The sequence below is a fragment of the Oncorhynchus tshawytscha genome, linkage group LG06, assembly GCF_018296145.1.
Source record: "Oncorhynchus tshawytscha isolate Ot180627B linkage group LG06, Otsh_v2.0, whole genome shotgun sequence".
Lineage (NCBI taxonomy): Eukaryota > Metazoa > Chordata > Actinopteri > Salmoniformes > Salmonidae > Oncorhynchus > Oncorhynchus tshawytscha.
Genome location: NC_056434.1, coordinates 21,301,918 through 21,327,316, shown reverse-complemented (window position 1 = coordinate 21,327,316; position 25,399 = coordinate 21,301,918). Strand labels below are relative to the sequence as shown.

Sequence of the window (25,399 nt, the reverse complement as noted above, 5' to 3'; positions counted from 1 at the left end):
CTGTACAAAGCAGTCCCAAAGAGAGCAGTCCCAACTGTCATTGATTGACTCCTTCTGGATTGGATTGTATCCGTTTTGAATTTCACTCGACCCCATTTGCATTCCATTAAAAATTATTTTGTTGGGAAATGGTTCAGGGGGAAATAAAGGGAAATGTGAGGGAGGCATCAGATTGTTTTAAAATGTGACGGAGGGACGTGGATGGAAGGAAATAACGGGACGGTGATAGATAGGTGCTGATCTTGGGGGCACTCAGCACTCCCAATGGATGTGTATACATGTGTGCTCATATGGCCCTTCCTCTCTCTCTCTGTGCTAGGGGCAGCTTCAGCCCCCGACCTGGTCCCAACGCCTTGGGTGTGTGACAGAGGCAGAGCTCTCTCTCAAATCAATTTAAGGGCTTTATTGGCATGGGAAACATATGTTAACATTGCCAAAGCAAGAGAACTAACCAATAAACAAAAGTGGAATAAACAATACAAATGAACATTAAACATTACACTCACAAAAGTTCCAAAACAATAAAGACATTACAAATGTCTATGTGCAAATAGTTAAAGTACAAAAGGGAAAATAAATAAACATAAATATGGGTTGTATTTACAAAGGTGTTGTTCTTCACTGGTTGCACTTTTCTTGTGGCAACAGGTCACAAATCTTGATGCTGTGATGGCACACCCTGGTATTTCTGTAACGGTTCTCTTGTGGTGAAGGAGAGGAGGACCAAAATGCAGCGTGGTGGTTATTCATGTTTCTTTAATGAAGACGCTATACATGAATAAACTAACGAAAACAATAAACGTGAGAACTCAAAACAGCCCTATCTGGTGCAAAACACAAAGAAAGGAACAATCACCCGCAAACACAGTGAAACCCAGGCTACCTAAGTATGGTTCCCAATCAGAGACAATGACTAACACCTGCCTCTGATTGAGAACCATATCAGGCCAAACACAGAAACAGACAAACTAGACACACAACATAGAATGCCCACTCAGATCACACCCTGACCAAACAAAAATAAAAACATACAAAGCAAACTATGGTCAGGGTGTGACAGTACCCCCCCCCCAAGGTGCGGAATCCGGCCTCAAAACCTGCACCTATTGGGGAGGGTCTGGGTGGGCATCTGTCCGCGGTGGCGGCTATGGTGCTGGACGTGGCCCCCTCTTCCCCATAGTCTTAGTCCGCCACCTTGTCCGCTTCCTTGGCCTCCTATCTACGGCGACCCTACTACATGACCCCACTGGACTGAGGGGCAGCTGCTCGGGACAGAGGGGTGGCAGCTCGGGACAGAGGGTCGGCAGCTCGGGACAGAGGGGCTCTGGCGGCCCCTGGCTGACTGGCGGCACTGGCGGCCCCTGGCTGACTGGCGGCACTGGCGGCCCCTGGCTGACTGGCGGCACTGGCGGCCCCTGGCAGACGGGCGGCACTGGCGGCCCCTGGCAGACGGGCGGCACTGGCGGCCCCTGGCAGACGGGCGGCACTGGCGGCCCCTGGCAGACGGGCGGCACTGGCGGCCCCTGGCAGACGGGCGGCACTGGCGGCTCCTGGCAGACGGGCGGCTCCTGGCAGACGGGCGGCACTGGCGGCTCCTGGCAGACGGGCGGCACTGGCGGCGCTGGGCAGACGGGTGGCTCAGGCGGCACTGGGCAGACGGGTGGCTCAGGCGGCGCCGGAGAGGAGGAAGGCTCTGGTAGCGCCGGAGAGGCGGGAGTCTCCGGCAGCGCTGGAGAGGGAGCCCCTGTAAGGATGGACCGGAGAGACAGCCTGGTACGGGGGCTGCCACCGGAGGGCTGGTGCGTGGAGGTGGTGATGGATAGACCGGGCCGTGCAGGTGCACTGGAGATCTTGAGCACCGAGCCTGCCCAACCTTACCCGGTTGAGTGGTCCCGGTCGCCCTGCCAGTGCGGCGAGGTGGAATAGCCTGCACTGGGCTATGCAGGCGAACCGGGGACACCGTGCGCAAGGTTGGTGCCATGTAAGCCGGCCCAAGGAGACGCACTGGAGACCAGATGCGTAGAGCCGGCTTCATGGCACTTGGCTCGATGCCCACTCTAGCCCGGCCGATACGCGGAGCTGGAATGTACCGCACCGGGCTATGCACCCGCACTGGGGACACCGTGCGCTTCACAGCATAACACGGTGCCTGCCCGGTCTCTCTCGCCCCCCGGTAACCACAGGAAGTTGGCTCAGGTCTCCTACCTGGCGTAGCCATACTCCCTGTGAGCCCCCCCCAATAAATTTTTGGGGCTGACTCTCAGGCTTCCATCCACGACGCCGCGCTGCCTCCTCATACCAGCGCCTCTCCGCTTTCGCCGCCTCCAGTTCTTCTTTGGGGCGGCGATATTCTCCTGGCTGAGCCCAGGGTCCTTTACCATCCAATTCGTCCTCCCATGTCCATTCTTCCAAGTAGTGCAGCCTCTCCCACTGCTGCTGCTGCTTCTCCTGCTGCTGCTTTTGCCGTTGCCCATTACCACGCCGCTTGGTCCTGTTGTGGTGGGTGATTCTGTAACGGTTTTCTTCATCTGAAGGAGAGGAGGACCAAAACGCAGCGTGGTGGTTATTCATGTTTCTTTAATGAAGACGCTATACATGAATAAACTAACGAAAACAATAAACGTGAGAACTCAAAACAGCCCTATCTGGTGCAAAACACAAAGAAAGGAACAATCACCCGCAAACACAGTGAAACCCAGGCTACCTAAGTATGGTTCCCAATCAGAGACAATGACTAACACCTGCCTCTGATTGAGAACCATATCAGGCCAAACACAGAAACAGACAAACTAGACACACAACATAGAATGCCCACTCAGATCACACCCTGACCAAACAAAAATAAAAACATACAAAGCAAACTATGGTCAGGGTGTGACAATTTCACTCAATAGATATGGGAGTTTATAACAATTGGGTTTGTTTTCTAATAGCATTCTAGTTTGATAATAGCATTCTAGTTTGGTCAGTTAGTTTGGTCAGTTTTTTCCTAATTATTTCCAATGTGTCAAGTAATTATCTTTTTGTTTTCTCATGATTTGGCTGGGTCTAATTGTGTTATATTCTCCAGGACCAGCTTGCTTAGGGGACTCTTATCCAGATTAATATTTCTGTAGGTGATGGCTTTGTTATGGAAGGTTTGGGAATCACTTCCTTTTACGTGGTTGTAGAATTTAACGTCTCTTTTCTGGATTTTGATCATTAACGGATATCGGCCTAATTTTGCTCTGCATGCATTATTTGGTGTTTTACATTGTATACAGAGGATATTTTTGCAGAATTCTACATGTAGTCTCATTTTGGTGTTTGTCTCATAATTGGTTGGTGAGTGGACCCCTGACCTCACAACCATAAAGGGCAATGGGTTCTATAAATGATTCAAGTATTTTTTAGCCTGACCCTAATTGGTAGGTCAAATTTTATGTTCCTTTTGATGGCATAGTAGGCCCCTCTTGCCTTGTCTCTACGATCGTTCACAGCTTTGTGGAAGTTACCTGTGGCGCTGATGTTTAGACCAAGGTATGTATAGTTTTTGTGTGCTCTAGGGCAACAGTGTCTAGATGGTATTTGTATTTGTGGTCCTGGTGACTGGACCTTTTTTGGAACACCATGATTTTTGTCTTACTGTCAGGGCCCAGATCTGACAGAATCTGTGCAGAACCTGTAGGTGCTGCTGTGGGCCCTTGACTTGACTTGAGACACTTGACTTCAGATTCTAGTAGGCGGAGGACGGGGGCTGCAGTTCTAGTGTCCTCGCCAATTCATTGATATATATTTTGAAGAGGGTGAAGTTTAAGCTGCATCCCTGTCTCACCCCACAGCCCTGTGGAAAGAAATGTGTGTGTTTTTTTGCCAATTTTAACTGCATACTTGATGTTTGTGTACGTGGGTTTTATAATGTCGGATGTTTTTCCCACAACACCACTTTCCATCAATTTGTACAGCAGACCCTCAAGCCAAATTGAGTCAAAAGCTTTTTTGAAATCAACAAAGCATGAGAAGACTTTACCTTTGTTTTGGTTTGTTTGTCAATTAGGGTGTGCAGGGTGAATAAGTGGTCTGTTGTAAGGTAATTTTGTAAAAAGCCAGTTTGACATTTGCTCAGTACATTGTTTTCATTGAGGAAATGTGCGAGTCTGCTGTTAATGATAATGCAGAGGATTTTCCCAAGGTTGCTCTCTCTCTCTGGTCTATCAGCATGCTGCCTACAGAGTGTGCCTGCCAGGCAAACACCAGCAGCAGCCCCTCACAAAGCTCTGAGATGGAAATAAACACGGCACATTCATGCACACACATACACTATGTGCAAGGAAACACACACATCCATCTAATGGAAGATGAAGCCCCAATACATAAAAGATCTATCAGTATGATGTATACTCACAATCACCAGGCCTATTTGACATATGAGTTTAGGTAGCTAATAACTGTGCCAGAGCCAGAGGTAACGGTACAAACATGGATGAAAAAGGGCCACTATTGGAGGCATGTTGTAGCGAGCTGCTCTGGCTCGGCCCGCTCGCTGTAGCTTATCTGAATTTACAGGATTTTATACTAACGTCTCTATGCTGCCTCACACACACACACACACACACACACACACACACACACACACACACACACACACACACACACAGAGTGTCTGTGATCTATAAACCCAGTCCCCAGTGCAGATGACTGACCAACCTCCACTGCACTGACACATTCATTTCCTATGTGTCTCGGTAGGACAATACCATATATATGTGTGTGTGTGTGTGTGTGTGTGTGTGTGTGGGGGTGTGGGTGTGTCTGTGTGTGTCTGTGTGTGTGTGTGTGGCACCACGCCAGTACTGCAGCCACAGAGCCAGGCAGCTGACAGTAATGCTGATCTATTAACAGAGAACAAGCATCCATCTCTACAGGTATGGGAGTGGAGCCCCACTGGGATCAAATAAGAAAACATGGGGGAGTACACTGGGCCACCAAGTCCCCCAATCCCCATAGCAATAAAATCAACAGACAGCCTGCATGGTGTTTAGACTAGAACAGGTGAGTCTCTCTATATATTCTGTATAGACTCTGATTCTCATAAGGCACTGGCTCTGAGGAAGACTGTGGAATGTGGGTGGTGCTCGATGTATGAAATTATCTCTGATGATCTGTTCCAAGATCCTGGAGGGAGGTGCGAGGTACAAGGAGAAGGGGGTTCATGGTGTGTGTGGGTGTGTGAGGGTGCATGCCTGCGTGGTTGTGTGCATGCAGGTGGTCGTGGATGTGTGTGTGTGTGTGTGTAATGGTTGCTGTGGCTCGGAGTTTATGTGTAACCTCTTCAGCTACATTTACCATATTAGCTGCCTTAACTGGTCTGGGCATTTTTGCCAACCCTAAGGGCCAGGTGTAGGCATGGTAGGATGCTTGAAATATTAATGATCAGCTACTGTGTGTGTGTGTGTGTGTGTGTGTGTGTGTGTGTGTGTGTGTGTGTGTGTGTGTTGTGTGTGTGTGTGTGTGTGTGTGCATGTGTGAGCGAGTGAGTGTGTTCTTGTCTGATGCTACAGGGGTTAAAGATAAAGAGACAGTGATATAACACACACATCAGTCAAGTATACTTTGTGTGTGTGTGTGCATGCACACGTGCGCACGCGTGTGTAAGTGCATATGTCATTCATATGAGTAATTGTATTTCCCATGGCTGTTCTGCGTCCTCTAACCGGATGATCCCTGGCAAGGGATTCGGATTACTCTACCCAGATCCAGGGATTTATTATAATTCCATTGATCTAAGACCTATACAGTATACAGTACATCAAATGAAAGCACCTGGCCCTGACTTACATAACAGAGGGGACATTTTTTATTTGATTTAATTTGATCAGCCTGCTGTAAACTTAAATCCTGGCTTATAGCAGAACAGTCTGTGTCAATGGTCAGATCAGGGAGGGTCAGGTAATGCATACTAACATGATGACTGACTGTTTGATGGAGAGACCTTCTGGCAATTCTCTCCCACAGGGCCTAAAGCTAGTCGGCAGAAAGCCTCTCACACCTGAGTCTACAACAAGAACTCAAAGGGTTAAGTTTAGGTCCAAGTGGTTAAAGTTAGGGCTATGGCTTGTGGAAGGCATAAAACAAAAATTTGTGTGTATTTCTCTCTGTTCTCTGAGCAGCATGGAGGTTGCAGAGCTTGCCGTGTAGGGGAGCGGGATGCAGTGAGTAGTCAAGCAGCCACTCAAAGTGAACAAGTCTCGAGTGACATGGAGATGGATCATTTAACGCTGCGTCTTTCATTTGAAGCCTTTCGCCTCTGGAGAGATGATGACCTTGATTGCTGGGAGATGCCTGCTCTCAGGCTGTGACTGATCACCGGGACAACTGTTCTCAGGGAAACTGGCGCGGAGTACACACAGAGAGAGAGCCCAGCTCTGAGCAACGTAAAGGGACCGAGATGCGTGTGTTCGTGTGTGTGTTTTTTTATGTATTTTTTTTATTTAACCTTCATTTTGGCAGGGTGTCATGCTGAGACCAAGGTCCCTTTTACAGATTCCTGTACACACATCAATACACGATACACATCAATATTCCGATTCACATCAACACACATTAATATAGACATTAATCTTCACATCAATACACGAAAATCTAAACACAATCATAGAAAACAAACACATTCTTCAGTAAAAAGGTCCTCAATCAGCCGTTTCAATTGCCTTAGAGTCACCAATTCGTCACATTTTAGAGAGCCTTGGAGATTATTCAACAAGGAAGGTGCGAAAAAACTAAAAGCAGATTTACAGAATCTCCCAGGTTAGCTATTCCTGAGACTGGGTCTGGTATCTTGTACGTCTGTAAGTTAACAATGAAGTAAGGTAGGCAGAAGTTTATGCAGCAGGGTTTATAAACATAAAGAGTGCAAAGCATCGATCTACAACTTCAAAGAGGGTCAGCCTACTTTCTGATACAGAATGCAGTGATGTGTACTGAATCCATCCCCTTACTAAAGTGTAGTGAGCTATGGATTAGTTACTTCAGACTTCTTTTGAGGTAGATTGGTAGATTTTCCAGACCCAGATTAAATCTACTCCTGGACTATAAAGCATCCTCAGTGGAGAATCTCAATCTGAAAGTGTTTTTAGTCCAGGAATAGGCTTCATCTGTGTCTCAACCTGGCCTCAGGGCAATTCATGACATTCCGTATGTAAATCTGTTCCCTTCCATTTACTACGATACATTACATTACATTTAGTACCTTACGTTACATCATGAATGGAATAGTGGTCGTGCAATATCATACTAATTAGAGGACGTATAGTATCATACGTCTTACCCCAGTCGTACAATAGCATACGAATTGGATGATGTAACTTATCATACATTTGGAGGCTCCTCAGTGGAGGAAGGGGACGACCATTCTCCTCAATGAATTTCATAAAAATGGAATAGTGAAACATTAAAATATTTTTACTTTTAGATAAAAACTATACTAAATATATTCACATCACCAAATAAAACACACTGTTTGGCAATGAAGGTCTACAGTATCCTCAGCAGCATTCTGTAGAGTAGCACCATGGTGTAGCCCGAGGACAACTAACTTCTATCCTCCTCTGGGTACATTGACTTCAATACAAAACCTAGGAGGCTCATGGTTCTCAACCTCTTCCATAGACTTACACAGTAATTATGACAACTTCCGGAGGACATCCTCCAACCTCTCAGAGCTCTTGCAGCATGAACTGACATGTTGTCCACCCAATCAAAGCTTCAGAGAATTTATCTAGTACTGAAAGCATAAGCTACATCTTGTTAGCGCTGCAGTTCATAAAATGTGATGAGTAGTTGACTCAAATAGGGAGAAAGACAACAGTTTTGAACAAATTAATTTCTTCCAAAATTAAGGAGAAGCGAGAGAGAGAGCTAGCTATATTTCATAGTATAGATTTTCTACACTTCGCTTTCACTTTCTTAGCTAGCATCGAATGCAGCAAGCAAGTTTAGCTTACTCAAACACCTGGATCAAACAGAAAGGGATGCTATGTTAGCTAGCTGACTATGGCAATCCAACACTAGAACTCTTCCACCAGTTTAACCGCTAAATTGCTTGCAGCTGAGTGTACACTGTGCTGCATGATTGTAGCTGGTTTACTAACACGTTACTTCTACTAGCTATGTTGACTATGACGTGACAATGATGTAGGCTGTGTGTAGTGGTTAGCAGTCATGATATTATGCAGGTTGCAAATGTTTTTTCGCCTGGTCACAGACAGCTGATGTGTTTAGGTAAATTATCTAAACACGTCTAATCCACAAGTGAAGGGAAAAGGTGAAAGGAGGAGAGAACATAGATAGATGTGAGAAGGAATTATATATACAACAAGCTGTTTGTAAGTGGCTGCTATGAAAGTGATCTGTGTTTGCACGTGATCAGGGGTGTATTCATTGTTGAAAAATGTTTCTTAATGGAAGCAATCCAAACGGAGATAAACATACCTGAATTTGTCCAATAGAAACTCTCATTTGCAACTGTTGGACTAATGATTATAACCTAGATGCAGGCAAGAGTGTGCAATCCGGTATTGAATGTGTCACTGTCTGTCACCTTGATTACAAAAAATGATCATGACCTGTGCACCCACGTTGCAAACCTTCATTCATAGGTTAGGTTGTAGCAATCTCTTGATGGGTACTGGGAAAATTTTAGTATCATGTAGTAGCCTAAACCTATCGATGTTACATTGAGCTGGGCTAGTGGGATATGAATGATAGTCATCCAATATGCTGTAATAATAATAAGGCTATGTTCAAGTGTAGGAAAGGATGAAACAGAGTCTGTCTGTGCCACCAGTAAGTACAGATAGTATGATAAATCCCCTCGCACAGTCCCTGCAGCCGGATAACTTTCTCATAGCTTATGGAAGGAAATGCTGTAGGAATGCTCAACCGGTGCTCATTCAGCCGACAGAAACTTTCAACCTGTTCTCCCCATTAAGCAGCGAGTCGGAGTCAGAGGCCGAGCCTTCTCTGGTCTCTACTCCTCCCATTACGGGGTCTGGGACGCCGAAGCCTCCCACCATTAGCTCTGACAAATTGAAAACTCTAGTCATTGGCGACTCCATTACCCGCAGTATTAGACTTAAAACGAATCATCCAGAGATCATACATTGTTTACCAGGGGGCAGGGCTACCGACGTTAAGGCTAATCTGAAGATGGTGCTGGCTAAAGCTAAAACTGGCGAGTGTAGAGACTATAGGGATATTGTTATCCACGTCGGCACCAAAGATGTTAGGATGAAACAGTCAGAGGTCACCAAGCGCAACACAGCTTCAGCGTGTAAATCAGCCAGAAACATGTGTCATCATCGAGTAATTGTCTCTGGCCCCCTACCAGTTAGGGGGAGTGATGAGCTCTACAGCAGAGTCTCACAACTCAAACGCTGGCTGAAAACTGTTTTCTGCCCCTCCCAATAGGTAGAATTTGTAAATACCCCAGGTGGTAAAGGTAGGTAACAACACATCCGCCACGCTGAACCTCAACACAGGGGCCCCTCAAGGGTGCGTGCTCAGTCGCCTCCTGTACTCCCTGTTCACTAATGACTGCACGGCCAGGGACGACTCCAACACCATCATCAAGTTTTGCCAATGACACAACAGTGGTAGGCCTGATCACTGAAAATAATGAGACATCCTATAGGGAGGAGGTTAGAGACCTGGCTGTGTGGTGCCAGGACAACAACCTCTCCCTCTACGTGATCAAGACAAAAGAGATGATTCTGGACTACAGAAAAAAGAGGACCGAGCATGCCCCCATTCTCATCGACGGGGCTGCAGTGGAGCAGGTTGAGAACTTCAAGTTCCTTGGTGTCCACATCACCAACAAACTAACATGGTCCGAGCACACCAAGACAGTTGTGAAGAGGGCACGAGAAAACCTATTCCCCCTCAGGAGACTGAAAAGATTTGGCATGGGTCCTCAGATCCTCAAAAGGTTCTACAGCTGAACCATTGAGAGCATCCTGACTCGTTGCATCACTGCCTCGTATGGCAACTGCTCGGCTTCTGACAGCAAAGCACTACAGAGGGTAGTGCGAACAGCCCAGTACATCACTGGGGCCAAGCTTCCTGCCATCCAGGACCTCTATACGAGGCGGTGTCAGAGGAAGGCCCTAAAAATTGTCAAAGACTCCAGCCACCCTAGTCATCATAGACTGTTCTCTCTGCTTGCCGTGTGGCAAGCGGCACTATTCAGCAAGCAGTACTGTTCTCTCTGCTACCGCAGGGCAAGCGGACAAGGCTCCGCTGATAGCCAGGTGTAGCAGTGGTAAGGTTTTGGGACTGCTGTTGGTACTGCTGTTGGGACAGCTTTATGTTGGTCCTAACAGTTTGTGGGTACCGTTTGTCACCGTTATAGTGTGATTCTTGTATTGTTTAGTGTTGTGTAGTGATTTTGCTGGCATGCACACCCCAATATATATATTTTTTGCTCCACCAATATTTATATGCTAAAATTGCCACAGCTCCTACGTAAACCTTCTGTCTTCAGTAGCCAGAGAAAATGTAACACATCATACTTTCGTAGACGCAAACATTAACGTAAAATACCAAACGTATGTCCAGTGAGTCCAGTCTGGTGTACGGGAACAAGCCCCTAGAGTACGGAATGGATCTAAAATCTAGAGCAGGGTTGTCAAACATACAGCCCGCGGGGAAAACAAAACCCAGTATACTTTTAAATGACTAAAACCAAATCGAAACTGTAGAAATTATAGTGGACTTAAATTCATACAGTCTCTTGACTGTGTCCAGCTCACAATAATCACAGAAATGAAAGCTAGACAGTCAGGGAGCGAAAATTCAAAAAACGATTGATACAGGACTATGTTTAGCAAATTTGGACCGCAAGGAGATGTAACCTATTTTCAGTGCGGCCCTCGGGGGAAATTTGTTTGACACTCCCGCTCTAGAGTGTGTATTAATGCCGCGTTCAAAACAACTGGGAAAGGGGAACTCGGAAATCCTCGATATCTAACTTCAGTGCATTCAAAACAACTGAGAACTCAGACTGGGAAAAATCGATTTGAGCGGTATTCCAACTCGAGAATTTGGGCCCCTTTCGCGAGTGCCACTTTCTGACCTGAAGATCACTGACATCATGATTTGACCTAATATTTTTCAGAGTTCCCAATTGTTTTGAACATGGCATTAGCAGCACTTACCACCATCTTGTTAAGGGAGACCCAGCAGTCCTGGGGGAAATCCTGCAGCATGGGAACCAGGAACTGCAAACAGCCATCCCAGTGACACAGCAGCAACATCATACCAATCAGGTTGAAGATACGCATCACTGCACTGGCCAGGTCATAGGTCATATGGAAGATCTGTCACGAGAGGGACAGAAAGAGAGGACAGTCAGTGGTGTGTAACACCTTATTCATTCACCATTTCACATGGATTTAGCTTACGTTAACAAAGACAATGAACACATGATAAAAAAAATTAAAAGATGGAGCCAGATTACATTATTTGCATTATCTGGTTACAACAGGATATGGACAGGATTTGGATTCATGATTGGATTAGTTATCGAAATTCAGTAAGTAAGTTTGCCGATACCGATTATGCACAGTTGCTTTTCTGAACACACAGCTGTTGCATTTTCGTAAGTTACTTTGAGAAATGAAGCACACCAAATAACTTCTGCGATGATGACACTAATTTCCTGCACTCATCAGGCACTAATAGCTCTTTTGAGATGAACATGATCAAGAGAGATACAGTAAGTGTGGAATGTCAAAAATTTCAATCAATCAGACATAAGACAGCTATCCTCCCTCATTCTCCCTTCCTTCCCTTCCTCCACCCACCTCTCCTCTCCCTCCCTCCCCTTTCCTTCCCTCTCCAAGACCAAGGCTTGTCCTATTATGGTGAGTGTTTGTTTAGAACACCCAGCCCTGAGTGATGCACTGGTGTTATGGTCACAGCCTTGTAAACACTTCTCAGCTGTGGCCCTTTGGCTGTGGTCAAAGGGCCTGTCTCCCTATCGTGCAAGTGTGCATGCGTGTGTGTTCCAGAAAACCCCTGCAGGAGAACCAATTAAGCCCCCAAAAACATAAGACCAAAAGGCTACCACACCTGAGACAGGAGAAGTTGCCCTATATAGTAACTAGGCCATTAACACCCCTCTACGAAGACAGGGGAGAGAAGAGATGCTCCCGACTGTTGTTTACAATGTAGAGCTCCAACAGAGTGTGAGCCAGGCGATTCAGTCATCTTACAAGACCTCACTCACGCCAACCCGTGTGTTTAAAGCTTAACTGAATGCAAAATTAGAACCTGCTCTGATATACAACAGAAGGCTGGAATGTATCCCTTTGCTGTTTCTCCAAGTGACTGTATTGGAATATCTGTGGTGAAAAAGGCCAAGCAAGCATCCTTTTGTATCACCTCTTTCCAGCTTTGTCTCAAAAGCCCTACAATTAAAAACAAACTCCCTGTGTTACCGAGGCACCTGTGTTTCCTGTGTTTGGGTGGTACTGTATGTGGGTGTTTTTCAAGGTGCCTGCACAGCTGTTTCTGCTTGTGTATAATTTACCCGCAGTGCACACATATCTAAATAAATGCAGTGGCTTGTCAATGTTAAAATGTAGTGTTTTGTAACACTGAAACACTAAAACTAGTGGTAACTGAGCTGCCAATACCTTAAAGGAGACGGCACCTTAACTTTGCTGGAGGATTGAAACACATGGTTGTGAGGGTATTGGGACAGATTTAAGGTGTACTGAAACATTCACCCTGAGGTGTTCTGAAACATGAAATGGTACCACACACCACATAATCAGGAGATGTGCAACACCTTGCCAGAGGCTGGGAAAAGTTTAAAAACACTATTATGGTGTTTCAAGTCCTGTGTACTGCAGAATTAGATCCCTTCTCTTTTGGTGTTGTTCCCTCCTGTTATTGTATATTCCCTGCTCTTATATGGTGCATTTACAAACTCCTCATTGGTAATTCCAAAATGTCAAAGTACTATGCTCAAGCAAGGGACACAAAAATATATTGTTTTGCAAAAATAAAAATAAAACATTTTTTTCCATGATAATAATTGTGTACTAAATACTTTTTTCAAGTCATGATTGAAGGTTAAAATGCTTGATCATTTATTTTCTAATTATCAAATGACCACAAAACATTAACAGGTATTTTCCATTTTATATTGATAAAGTAGGACAGTTCAAAAACTTCTAAGGTATTTATCACATTATTCTTCAAAATCAACAGAAATGTGGCATAAAATCATATCAAATTTTATTGGTCACATACACATATTTAGCAATGTTATTGCGGGTGTAGTGAGATGCTTGTGTTCCTAGCTCCAAAAGTGCAGTAATATCTAACAATTCACAACAATACACACAAATCTAAAAGTAAAATAATGGAATTAAGAAATATATACAGTAGAATAGAATACAGTATATACATATGAAATGAATAAAGCAGTATGTAAACATTATTAAAGTGACCAGTGATTCCACATCTATGTACAGTGCCTTGCGAAAGTATTCGGCCCCCTTGAACTTTGCGACCTTTTGCCACATTTCAGGCTTCAAACATAAAGATATAAAACTGTATTTTTTTGTGAGGAATCAACAACAAGTGGGACACAATCATGAAGTGGAACGACATTTATTGGATATTTCAAACTTTTTTAACAAATCAAAAACTGAAAAATTGGGCGTGCAAAATTATTCAGCCCCTTTACTTTCAGTGCAGCAAACTCTCTCCAGAAGTTCAGTGAGGATCTCTGAATGATCCAATGTTGACCTAAATGACTAATGATGATAAATACAATCCACCTGTGTGTAATCAAGTCTCCGTATGAATGCACCTGCACTGTGATAGTCTCAGAGGTCCGTTAAAAGCGCAGAGAGCATCATCAAGAACAAGGAACACACCAGGCAGGTCCGAGATACTGTTGTGAAGAAGTTTAAAGCCGGATTTGGATACAAAAAGATTTCCCAAGCTTTAAACATCCCAAGGAGCACTGTGCAAGCGATAATATTGAAATGGAAGGAGTATCAGACCACTGCATATCTACCAAGACCTGGCCGTCCCTCTAAACTTTCAGCTCATACAAGGAGAAGACTGATCAGAGATGCAGCCAAGAGGCCCATGATCACTCTGGATGAACTGCAGAGATCTACAGCTGAGGTGGGAGACTCTGTCCATAGGACAACAATCAGTCGTATATTGCACAAATCTGGCCTTTATGGAAGAGTGGCAAGAAGAAAGCCATTTCTTAAAGATATCCATAAAAAGTGCCGTTTAAAGTTTGCCACAAGCCACCTGGGAGACTCACCAAACATGTGGAAGAAGGTGCTCTGGTCAGATGAAACCAAAATTGAACTTTTTGGCAACAATGCAAAACGTTATGTTTGGCGTAAAAGCAACACAGCTCATCACCCTGAACACACCACCCCCACTGTCAAACATGGTGGTGGCAGCATCATGGTTTGGGCCTGCTTTTCTTCAGCAGGGACAGGGAAGATGGTTAAAATTGATGGGAAGATGGATGGAGCCAAATACAGGACCATTCTGGAAGAAAACCTGATGGAGTCTGCAAAAGACCTGAGACTGGAACGGAGATTTGTCTTCCAACAAGACAATGTTGATTCTTCACAAAAAAATACAGTTTTATATCTTTATGTTTGAAGCCTGAAATGTGGCAAAAGGTCGCAAAGTTCAAGGGGGCCGAATACTTTCGCAAGGCACTGTATATAGGTGCAGGGTTGAGTAACTGGGTGGTAGCCGGCTAGTGATGGCTATTTAACAGTATGATGGCCTTGAGATAGAAGCTGTTTTTCAGTGTCTCGGTACCAGCTTTAATACACCTGTACTGACCTCGCCTTCTGGATGATAGTGGGGTGAACAGGCCGTGCCTTGATGATCTTTTTGGCCTTCCTGTGACATCGGGTGCTGTGGGTGTCCTGGAGGGCAGGCAGTCTGCCCCCGTTGATGCGCTGGGCAGAGCGCACCACCCTTTGGTTGCATGCGGTGCAGTTGCCGTACCAGGCAGCCCGACAGGATGCTTTCAATTGTGCATCTGTAAAAGGGTCTTAGGGGCCAAGCCAAATTTCTTCAGCCTCCTGCTGTTTGGCCTTCTTTGCTAAACTGTCTGTGTGGGTGGACCATTTCAGATGGTCAGTGATGTGTACACTGAGGAAATTAAAGCTTTCCACCTTTCCAATGTGGATAGAGACGTGCTCCCTCTGCTTTTTCCTGAAGTCCACGATCATCTCCTTAATTTTGTTGACGTTGAGGGAGAGGTTATTTTCCTGGCACCACTCCGCCAGGTCCCTCACCTCCTCCCTGTAGGATGTCTCTTCATTGTTGGTATTCAGGCCTACTATGGTTGTGTCATCTGCAAACTTGATAATTGAGTTGGAGACATGTGTGGCCACACAGTCATGGGTGAACAGGGAGTACAGGAGGGGGCTGAGTATGTACCCTTGTGGGGCCCCATTGTTGAGGATCAGTGAAGGGGAGGTGTTGTTTCCTACCTTCACCACTTGGGGGCGGCCCGTCAGAAAGTCCTGATGAGCTTGGAGGGTACTATGGTGTTGAAGGCTGAGCTATAGTCAATTAACAGCATTCTTACATTGGTATTCCTTTTGTCCAGATGTGATTGGGCAGTGTGCAGTGCAACGGCGATTGCATCGTCTGTGGATCTATTTGGGCGATAAGCAAATTGAAGTGGGTCTAGGGTGTCAGGTAAGGTAGAGGTGATTTGATCCTTAACTAGCCTCTCAAAGCACTTCATGATGACAGAAGTGAGTGCTACAGGGCGATAGTAAGTTAGTTCAGTGTTTCCTTATCCCAGCAGACTGGGATAAGGAGAGATTGAATATGTCCGTAAACACTCCAGCCAGCTGGTCTGCGCATGCTCTGAGGATGCGGCTAGGGATGCCATATGGGACGGCAGCCATGCGAGGGTTAACACGTTTAAATGTCTTACTCACATCGGACACATTGAAGGCGAGCTCACAGTCCGTGGTAGAGGTCCACATTGATGGCACTGTGCTATCCTCAAAGCAGCGAAGAAGGTGTTTAGCTTGACTTGGAGCAAGACGTCAGTTTCCGCTACCTGACTGGTTTTCCCTTTGTAATCCGTGATTGTCTGTAGACCCTGCCACATACGTATCGTGTCTGAGCCGTTGCATTGCGACTCCACTTTGTCTCTGTACTGGCGTTTGCCTGTTTGATTGCCTTATGGAGGGAATAACTACACACTTTGTATTTGACCATATTCCCAGTCACCTTGCCATGGTTAAATGCGGTGGTTTGCGCTTTCAGTTTAGCACGAATGCTGCCATCTATCCATGGTTTCTGATTTGGGTAGGTTTTAATAGTCACAGTTGGAACAACATCCCTTATACACTTCCTGATGAACTCAGTCACCATGTTTGTGTATACATCAATGTTATTATCCGAGGCTACCCGGAACATATCCCAGTCCATATGATCAAAACAATCTTGAAGCATGGATTCCGATTGGTCAGACCAGCATTGAATAGACCTTAGCACGGGTACATCCTGTTTGAGTTTCTGCCTATAGGAAGGGAGGAGCAAAATGGAGCTGTGATCTGATTTGTCGAAGGAAGGGCAGTGGAGGGCATTGTCGGCATCCCGGAATAGAGAATATTAGTGGTTGAGTGTTTTTCCAGCACGGCTACTACAGTCAATGTGTTGATAGAACTTCGGTAGCGTTTTCCTCAAATTTGCTTTGTTAAAATCCCCACCTACAATAAATGCGGCCTCAGGATATGTGGTTTCTAGTTTGAAGAGAACCAAGATTTATAAATCAATCAATGCTCCAAGAAACACACCTGCTCCAAAAACACTTATATAGTCATTTCTACAAGCTGCTGCTTTTTCATCAGCCCCAAACAAAACTGAAGCTGTAATCATAATGATACTAATAAACTTTCTTGGGTAGAGGCGAAGACAAAGAAGGCAGAATCAATTTCCTTAAATGTATCCATAATGGACAGAAAATTGCCTTTATTAATGAGTATACTCCAAATTCATATGATCCAATGTTTTTGGATTCTCTGAACAGCATATTGTTAGAATTAACTGAATTCCATCTGGTTATTGAGAAAGGCATGAATGCCATTTTGGACATTCAAAACAAATTTAATAAGACCAACTACAACCAAGGCTCTCCAGTATATACTCTCTGATTACAACGTTATTGATGCCTGGTGAGCACATAATCCTGAATCAAAAGAGTGCACTTATTACTCAAACAGCCATAAATCTTTCTCACGAATCGATTGCATAGTATTATCTACACCTCTATTTCTATCTTCAACATATGAGCTTGTCTGACCACTACGCTTACTACTGACAACTTCACATTTCGGAATCTCCTAAAGGAGCCATAAGATGGCATTTCAACATTTCATTACTACAGAATCAAACATTCTTTGATCGATTTGAAATGTGACTAAATTAATTAATAATGATCAATAAAAATTAAGTCGATGACCCCTGGATACTATGGGATGCTGCCGAAGGATTTATTAAAAATAATGCAAATGTTGTTAACTGCGTTGGAGCGTTCTCAACAAACTCTTTTCAGACCAGGTAGCTATTACTCTTTCCAAAGTCAAGACAGAACATATTTATTGATCAGGCAGAGAGCAGAATTTGCCATCCATCAAGTTAGACTCAACCATTACTTCCATGGTAATTGTCCCAGTTGTTTACTGGCCAACAGTAAACGTAATGATCAATTAACTGATTGAATCTATTGAATCTGGAACAGGGGAATTACTGTCAGAACCCAAATTCATCAGCAAAGATTCTCAAGCTTCTATAAAGAACTGTGCTCGATGCATATACACCTCTGATTGTAAATCCACACCAAGCCAGACTAGGTACTTTCTAAAATAATTACGAACTCTTCTTCTCTCAACAGAGGAAGCCACCTTGCTGGGAGCCTAAATCTCTCTCAATGAATTAAAAAGGGAATTGGATAGCATGAATAAAGGCAAATCACCTGGATGGAACAGTATTTCTTCCTGGGGTCTATTTAAAATGTTGGAATCAATTAGGTCCACTATTGCTCAAAATGATTAATATAGCAGTTCACAAAGGTTCATTTGGGAGAGATGTGAATAGAGCACTAATTTCACTTTTATGAAAAAAGGTAAGGATACCACCCAGTGTTCTCACTATCGCCCCCTGTCTTAGACAAATACAGATAAAAAACTGTTTTCCAAAATGTTGTCATCTCGAGACTTACCCAAATTAGGCCACACAGACCAAGCGGGTTTGTTATAAAGTGTTTATACTCGGATAACCTCTGTCGACTATTACATATCTTAGATTCTTCATCAGAAACAACAGCTCCTTGGGCTGTATCTCTTGATGCAGAAAAAGCTTTCGATAGACTAGAATGGTCATACCTCTTGGTCTGTCTTGGAACATATGGGTATTGGCTCCAATTTCATTCATATGATTAAAGTACTTTTTGCAAAACCCTCAGCCATACTGTATATTCCTTAAACAATGTAAACTACGCTGTGGTCCTATTACTACTCACACAATTTATATTTGGCACAAAATTAAATAACAATGTAACTGGGAATCAAAATGGCATGCCCATACTGAAATATTACACAATAATGCTTTGCAATCTCGAGGGTGGCCTTTTGCATCCCCACAATGGTCTAAATGTGCAATCCATACCCATGCCAATATCATGGACAGTAATGGTTTGAGAACATCCCAAGATTTGAAAGATACATACACATTACCAGGCAACTCCTTTTTTTCTATATTTACAACATTACACTATATATACAAAAGGAAGTTTGACACACCCTCAAATTCGTGGATTGGGCTATTTCAGCCACACCTGTTGATGACATGATTGCCATGCAATCTCCACTGCCTATCTGGCAGTCCAACGGACAAATCTGAGAACGCTGTCTGCCCGAATGCATAGCGCAAACTGTAAAGTTTGGTGGAGGAATTGGTGGTCTGGGGCTGTTTTTCATGGTTCAGGCTAGGCCCCTTAGTTCCAGTGAAGGGAAATCTTAATGCTACAACATACAATGACTTTCTAGATGATTCTGTCCAACTTTGTGGCAACAGTTTGGGGAAGGTCATTTCCTGTTTCAGCATGACAATGTCCCTGTGCACAAAGCGAGGTCCATACAGAAATGGTTTGTCAAGATCGGTGTGGAAGAACTTGACTGGTCTGCATAGAGCCCTGACCTCAACCCCATTTAACACCTTTGGGATGAGTTGGAACACCAACTGCGAGCCAGACCTAATCGCCCAACTACACTGCCTGACCTCAGTAATGCTCTTGTGGCTGATTGGAAGCAAGTACCTGCAGCACTGTTCCAACATCTAGTGGAAAGCCTTCCCTATAGTGTAAGCTTTTAAAGATGCAAAGGAGGGACCTACTTCATATTAATCCACATACTTTTGGTCATGTAGTGTAGGTAAACTATGCTGACCTATGGAGTCCCTTGGGAAACCCAACTACCGAACCATCCAATGATGGGATTCATAAATAAATTATCTGGGCTCCCAAAATTAATGAGCCCTATAATATCAATCAATCAATCGAATGTATTTATAAAGCCCTTCTTACATCAGCTGATGTCACAAAGTGCTGTACAGAAACCCAGCCTAAAACCACAAACCGCAAGCAATGCAGGTGTAGAAGCACAGTGGCTAGGAAAAACTCCATAGAAAGGCCAGAACCTTGGAACAAACCTAGAGAGGAACCAGGCTATGAGGGGTGGCCAGTCCTCTTCTGACTGTACTGGGTGGAGATTATTACAGAACATGGCCAAGATGTTCAAATGTTCATAGATGACCAGCAGGGTCAAGTAATAATAATCACAGTGGTTGTCAAGGGTGCAACAGGTCAGCACCTCAGGAGTAAATGTCAGTTGGCTTTTCATAGCCAATCTCTACCGCTCCTGCTGTCTCTAGAGAGTTGAAAACAGCTGGTCTGGGACAGGTAGCACATCTGGTGAAATGGTCAGGGTTCCATAGCCGCAGGCAGAACAGTTGAAACTGGAGCACCAGTACGGCCAGGTGGACTGGGGACAGCAAGGAGTCATCAGGCCAGGTAGTCTGGCATGATGACTCCAATATATAAACAACTTTTGGAAAGCTCATATTCTGAGCTAGCCATTAAAACCTTATATTCTGAGCTAGCCATTAAAGCCTCCTATGGCTTGGGGGCAGTATTGAGTAGCTTGGATGAATAAGGTGCCCAGAGTAAACTGCCTGCTACTCAGGCCCAGAAGCTAAGATATGCATATTATTAGTAGATATGCATAGGAAACACTGAAGTTTCTAAAACTGTTTGAATGATGTCTGTGAGTATAACAGAACTCATATGGCTTGGGGGCGCCCTGCAAGTGAAGTTGCAGGGCGCCAAATTCAAAACAACAGAAATCTCATAATTAAAATTCCTCAACCATACAAGTATTTTACACCATTTTAAATATACACTTCTCGTTAATCCAACCACAGTGTCCGATTTCAAAAAGGCTTTTCGGCGAAAGCAGAACATATCATTATGTTAGGTCAGCAATTAGTCACAGAAAGCATTCAGCCATTTTCCAACCAAAGAGAGGTGTCACAAAAAGCAGAAATATAGATAAAATTAATCACTAACCCTTGACGATCTTCATCAGATGACACTCCCAGGACTCAATGTTACAAAATACATGTATGTTTTGCTCGATCAAGTTCATATTTATATCCAAAAACCTCAGTTTACATTGGCGCCATGTTCAGAAATGCCTCCAAAACATCCGGAGAAATTGCAGAGAGCCACATCAAATAACAGAAATACTCATCATAAACTTTGATGAAAGAAATATGTTTACATTAAACTAAAGATAAACTTGTTCTTAATGCAACCGATGTGTCAGATTTCAAAAAACATTTTTGGCAAAAGCACAATATTCAATCATCTGAGAACAGGTTCAGCCACAAAAGCAAGCCATACAGTTACCCGCCAAATTGTGGAGTCAACAAAAGTCATAAATAGCATTATAAATCTTCACTTACTTTTGCTGATCTTCATCGGAATGCACTCCCAGGACTCCCACATCCACAAGAAATGTTAGTTTTGTTCGATTACGTCCATATTTATGTCCAAATACCTCCGTTTTGATCACGCGTTTAGTTCACTATTCCAAAGGCACAATGCGCGAGCGCAAAATCCAGACAAAAAGTCAAAAGAGTTCCATTACAGTTTGTAGAAACATGTCAAACAATGTTTACAATCAATCCTTAGGGTCTTTTTATAATAAATCTTCAAACATATTCCAACCGGACAATAGCGTATTCATTACAGAGTTAAAAGAAGGAATGGTGTGCCCGCGTGACCGCGCAGTAAACAACTGATTGGTCTCAGCCTAGTCCACTTGTTGAAACAGCTCTTATTCGACACCCTTCCACAATAGAAGCCTCAACAACTTTCTCAAGACTGTTGACGTCTGCTGGAAGCCGTGGGAAGTGTAATCTGGCCCCATAGACACAGCATGTTGGATAGGCAATCACTTAAATGAAACTACAAACCTCATATTTCCCACTTCCTGGTTGGATTTGTCTCAGGTTTTCACCTGCCATATGAGTTCTGTTATACTCACAGACATCATTCAAACAGTTGTAGAAACTTCAGAGTGTTTTCTATCGAATACTACTAACCATATGCATATACTGTATTAGCATCTGGGACAGAGTAGCAGGCAGTTTACTCTGGGCACCTTATTCATCCAAGCTACTCAATACTGCCCCCCTGTCACCAAGAAGTTAAACGACCACAAAAAAACATCTGGGTCAGATGGTTTAGACCCTTTCTTCTTTAAGGTTGCTGCCCCTATCATTGCCAAGCCTATCTCTGACCTTTTCATGTGCTTATCATGTGCTTTCACCCATGGAATTAGCTGTTAGGGTGTCAAAGGTTAGGGGGGGTAGGAGGACCTGAAATATTCTGCTTTTACAAAATGTGATGCTGTTTTCAAATGAAACACAATACCTTGCTCTTGTTAAAGCTTTTAGAATGTATTTGTTGCAGCATTTTTTACCACTGAACATAACCCTTTCAAAGATCACACCTGTCAATGATTGATATAAAAACAAACATGGACTTCTTCATCGAACATGAATCAACATGCAAATTCATTAGTTTTCCAAAACACATACATTATTAAAAACATTTGTGAGTAAGGTCCTCCTCTCTGGGGAGGTTCCCATTGCTTGGAAGGCAGCCACGGTTCGATCTTTATTTAAAGGGGGATACCAAGCTGATCCTAACTGTTATAGGCCTATTTCTATTTTGCCCTGTGTATCAAAAGTGCTGGAAAAACTGGTCAATGATCAACAGACTGGCTTTCTTGATGTCTATAGTATTCTCTCTGGAATGCAATCTGGTTTCTGCTCAGGTTATGGATGTGTCACTGCAACCTTAAATGTCCTCAATGATGTCCCCATTGCCCTTGATTCTAAGCAATGTTGTGCTGCTATTTTTATTGAATTGGCCAAAGCTTTAGATACGGTAGACCATTCCATTCTTGTGGGCCAGCTAAGGAGAATTAGTTTATCTTTGGGCTATTTGGCCTGGTTTGCTAACTACCTCTCTCAAATAGTGCAGTGTATAAAGTCAAAACATCTGCTGTCTCAGCCACTGCCTGTCACCAATGGGTGTACCCCAAGGCTCGATCCTAGGCCCCACGCACTTCTCAATTTACATCAACAACATAGCTCAGGCAGAAGGAAGCTCTCGCATCCATTTATATGCAGATGATACAGTCTTATATTCAGCTGGCCCCTCCCCGGATTTTGTGTGAAACGCTCTACAACAAAGCTTAAGCTTAAGCCCTTAACCTTGTTCTGAACACCTACAAAACAAAGGAACAGGAGATACCTAGTCAGTTGTACAACTGAATGCCTTCAACTGAAATGTGTCTTCCGCATTTAACCCAAGCCCTCTGAATCAGAGAGGTGCGGGGGGCTGCCTTAATCGACATCCATGTCTTCGGTGCCCGGTGAACAGTGGGTTAACTGCCTTGCTCAGGGGCAGAATGACAGATTTTTACCTTGTCAGCTCAGGGATTCAATCCATCAACCTTTCAGTTACTGGCCCAATGCTCTAACCACAAGGCTATGGTCATGTGGTTTGGTAAGAAGAATGCCACTCTCCCCACAGGTGTGATTACTACCTCTGAAGGTTTAGAGCTTGAGGTAGTCACCTCATACAAGTACCTGGGAGTATGGCAAGATGGTACACTGTCCTTCTCTCAACACATATCAAATCTGCAGGCTAAAGTTATATCTAGACTTGGTTTCCTCTATCTCACCTCTTCCACACCAGCTGCCAAACTAACCCAGATTCAGATGACAATCCTACCCATGATTGATTACAGAGACAAAATGTATAGATCAGCAGGTAAGGGTGCTCTCGAGCAGCTAGATGTTCTTTACTATTTTGCCATCAAATTTGCCACCAATGCTCTTTATAGGACACATCACTGCACTCTATACTCCTCTGTAAACTGGTCATCTCTGTACACCCGTCGCAAGACCAACTGGTTGATGCTTATTTATAAAACCTTCTTAGGCCCCTATCTGAGATATCTACTGCAGCCGTCATCCTTCACAAACAACACCCATTCTGCCAGTCACATTCTGTTAAAGGTCCCCAAAGCACACACATCCTTCGGTCGCTTGTCTTTTCAGTTCGCTGCAGCTGGTGACTGGAACAAGCTGCAACAAACACTCAAACTGAACAGTTGTATCTCAATCTCTTCATTCAAAGACTCAGTCATGGACACTCTTACTGACAGTTGTAGCTGCTTTGCGTGATGTATTGTTGTCTCTACCTTCTTGCCCACTGTGCTGTTGTCTGTGCCCAATAATGTTTGTACCCTGTTTTGTGCTGCTACCATGTTGTGCTGCTGCCATGTTGTATTGCTACCATGTTGTTGTCATGTTGTGTTGCTGCCATGCTATGTTGTTGTCTTAGGTTTTTCTTTACGTACTGTTGTGTTGTCTTTCTTGTCGTGATGTGTGTTTTGTCCTATATTTCTTTTTCTTTTTTTTATTATCTGAGCTCCTTCCCCGTCGGAGGCCTTTTGCCTTTTGGTAGGATGTCTTTGTAAATAAGAATTTGTTCTTAACTGACTTGCCAATTAAATAAAGGTTAAATAAAATCAGTTATATTATTTAACGATGATAGCCCCCTTGAATCTCAAAATCAATCGGAGAAGAAGCACTGCTGTTATCCTGTTGGAAGGTGAACATTTGCCCTAGTCTGAGGTCCTGAGCACTCTGAAGCAAGTTTTCATCAAGGATCTCTCTGTACTTTGCTCCGTTCACCTTTGCCTCGACCCTGACTAGTCTTCCAGTCCCTGCAGCTGAAAAACATCACCAGAGCATGATGCTGCCACCACCATGTTTCACCATAGTGTTGGTGCCAGGTATCCCCCAGATGTGATGCTTGGCGTTCAAGCCAAAGAGTTTAGTCTTGGTTCCGTCAGACCAGAGAATCTTGTTTCTCATGGTCTGAGAGTCCTTTAGGTGCCTTTAGGAAAACTCCAAGAGGGCTGTCATGTGCCTTTTACTGAGGAATGGCTTCCGTCTGGCCACTCCTGCGCTGTCTTGGATGTGTGCTTAGGGTTGTTGTCCTGTTGGAAGGTGAACCTTCACTCCAGTCTGAGGTCCACAGGCAATCACGGACTACAGGAAGAAATCCAGCCCAGTCACGGACCAGGATGTCTTGCTCCCAGGCAGACTAAATAACTTTTTTGCCTGCTTTGAGGACAATACAGTGCCACTGACACGGCCTGCAATGAAAACATGCGGTCTCTCCTTCACTGCAGCCGAGGTGAGTAAGACATTTAAAGTTAACCCTCGCAAGGCTGCAGGCCCAGACGGCATCCCCAGCCGCGCCCTCAGAGCATGCGCAGACCAGCTAAGGTAACTGAGCTAAACGACTACCGCCCCGTAGCACTCACATCCGTCATCATGAAGTGCTTTGAGAGACTAGTCAAGGACCATATCACCTCCACCCTACCTGACATCCTAGACCCACTCCAATTTGCTTACCGCCCAAATAGGTCCACAGACGATGCAATCTCAACCACACTGCACACTGCCCTAACCCATCTGGACAAGAGGAATACCTATGTGAGAATGCTGTTCATCGACTACAGCTCAGCATTCAACACCATAGTACCCTCCAAGCTCGTCATCAAGCTCGAGACCCTGGGTCTCGACCCCGCCCTGTGCAACTGGGTACTGGACTTCCTGACGGGCCGCCCCCAGGTGGTGAGGGTAGGCAACAACATCTCCTCCCCGCTGATCCTCAACACTGGGGCCC

At 44.3% G+C, this 25,399-nt stretch overlaps 1 protein-coding gene across 1 annotated transcript in view; it reads right to left on the bottom strand.

The window, feature by feature from the left end:
* Window positions 1–25,399, bottom strand: part of LOC112252233 (potassium/sodium hyperpolarization-activated cyclic nucleotide-gated channel 2) — a 111,323-nt gene that overhangs the window by 52,705 nt on the left and 33,219 nt on the right. The window contains exon 3 of the mRNA XM_024423295.2: window positions 11,193–11,354. Within this exon, the coding sequence (XP_024279063.1) occupies window positions 11,193–11,354 (162 nt within the window). The remainder of the gene's footprint in view (window positions 1–11,192; window positions 11,355–25,399) is intronic.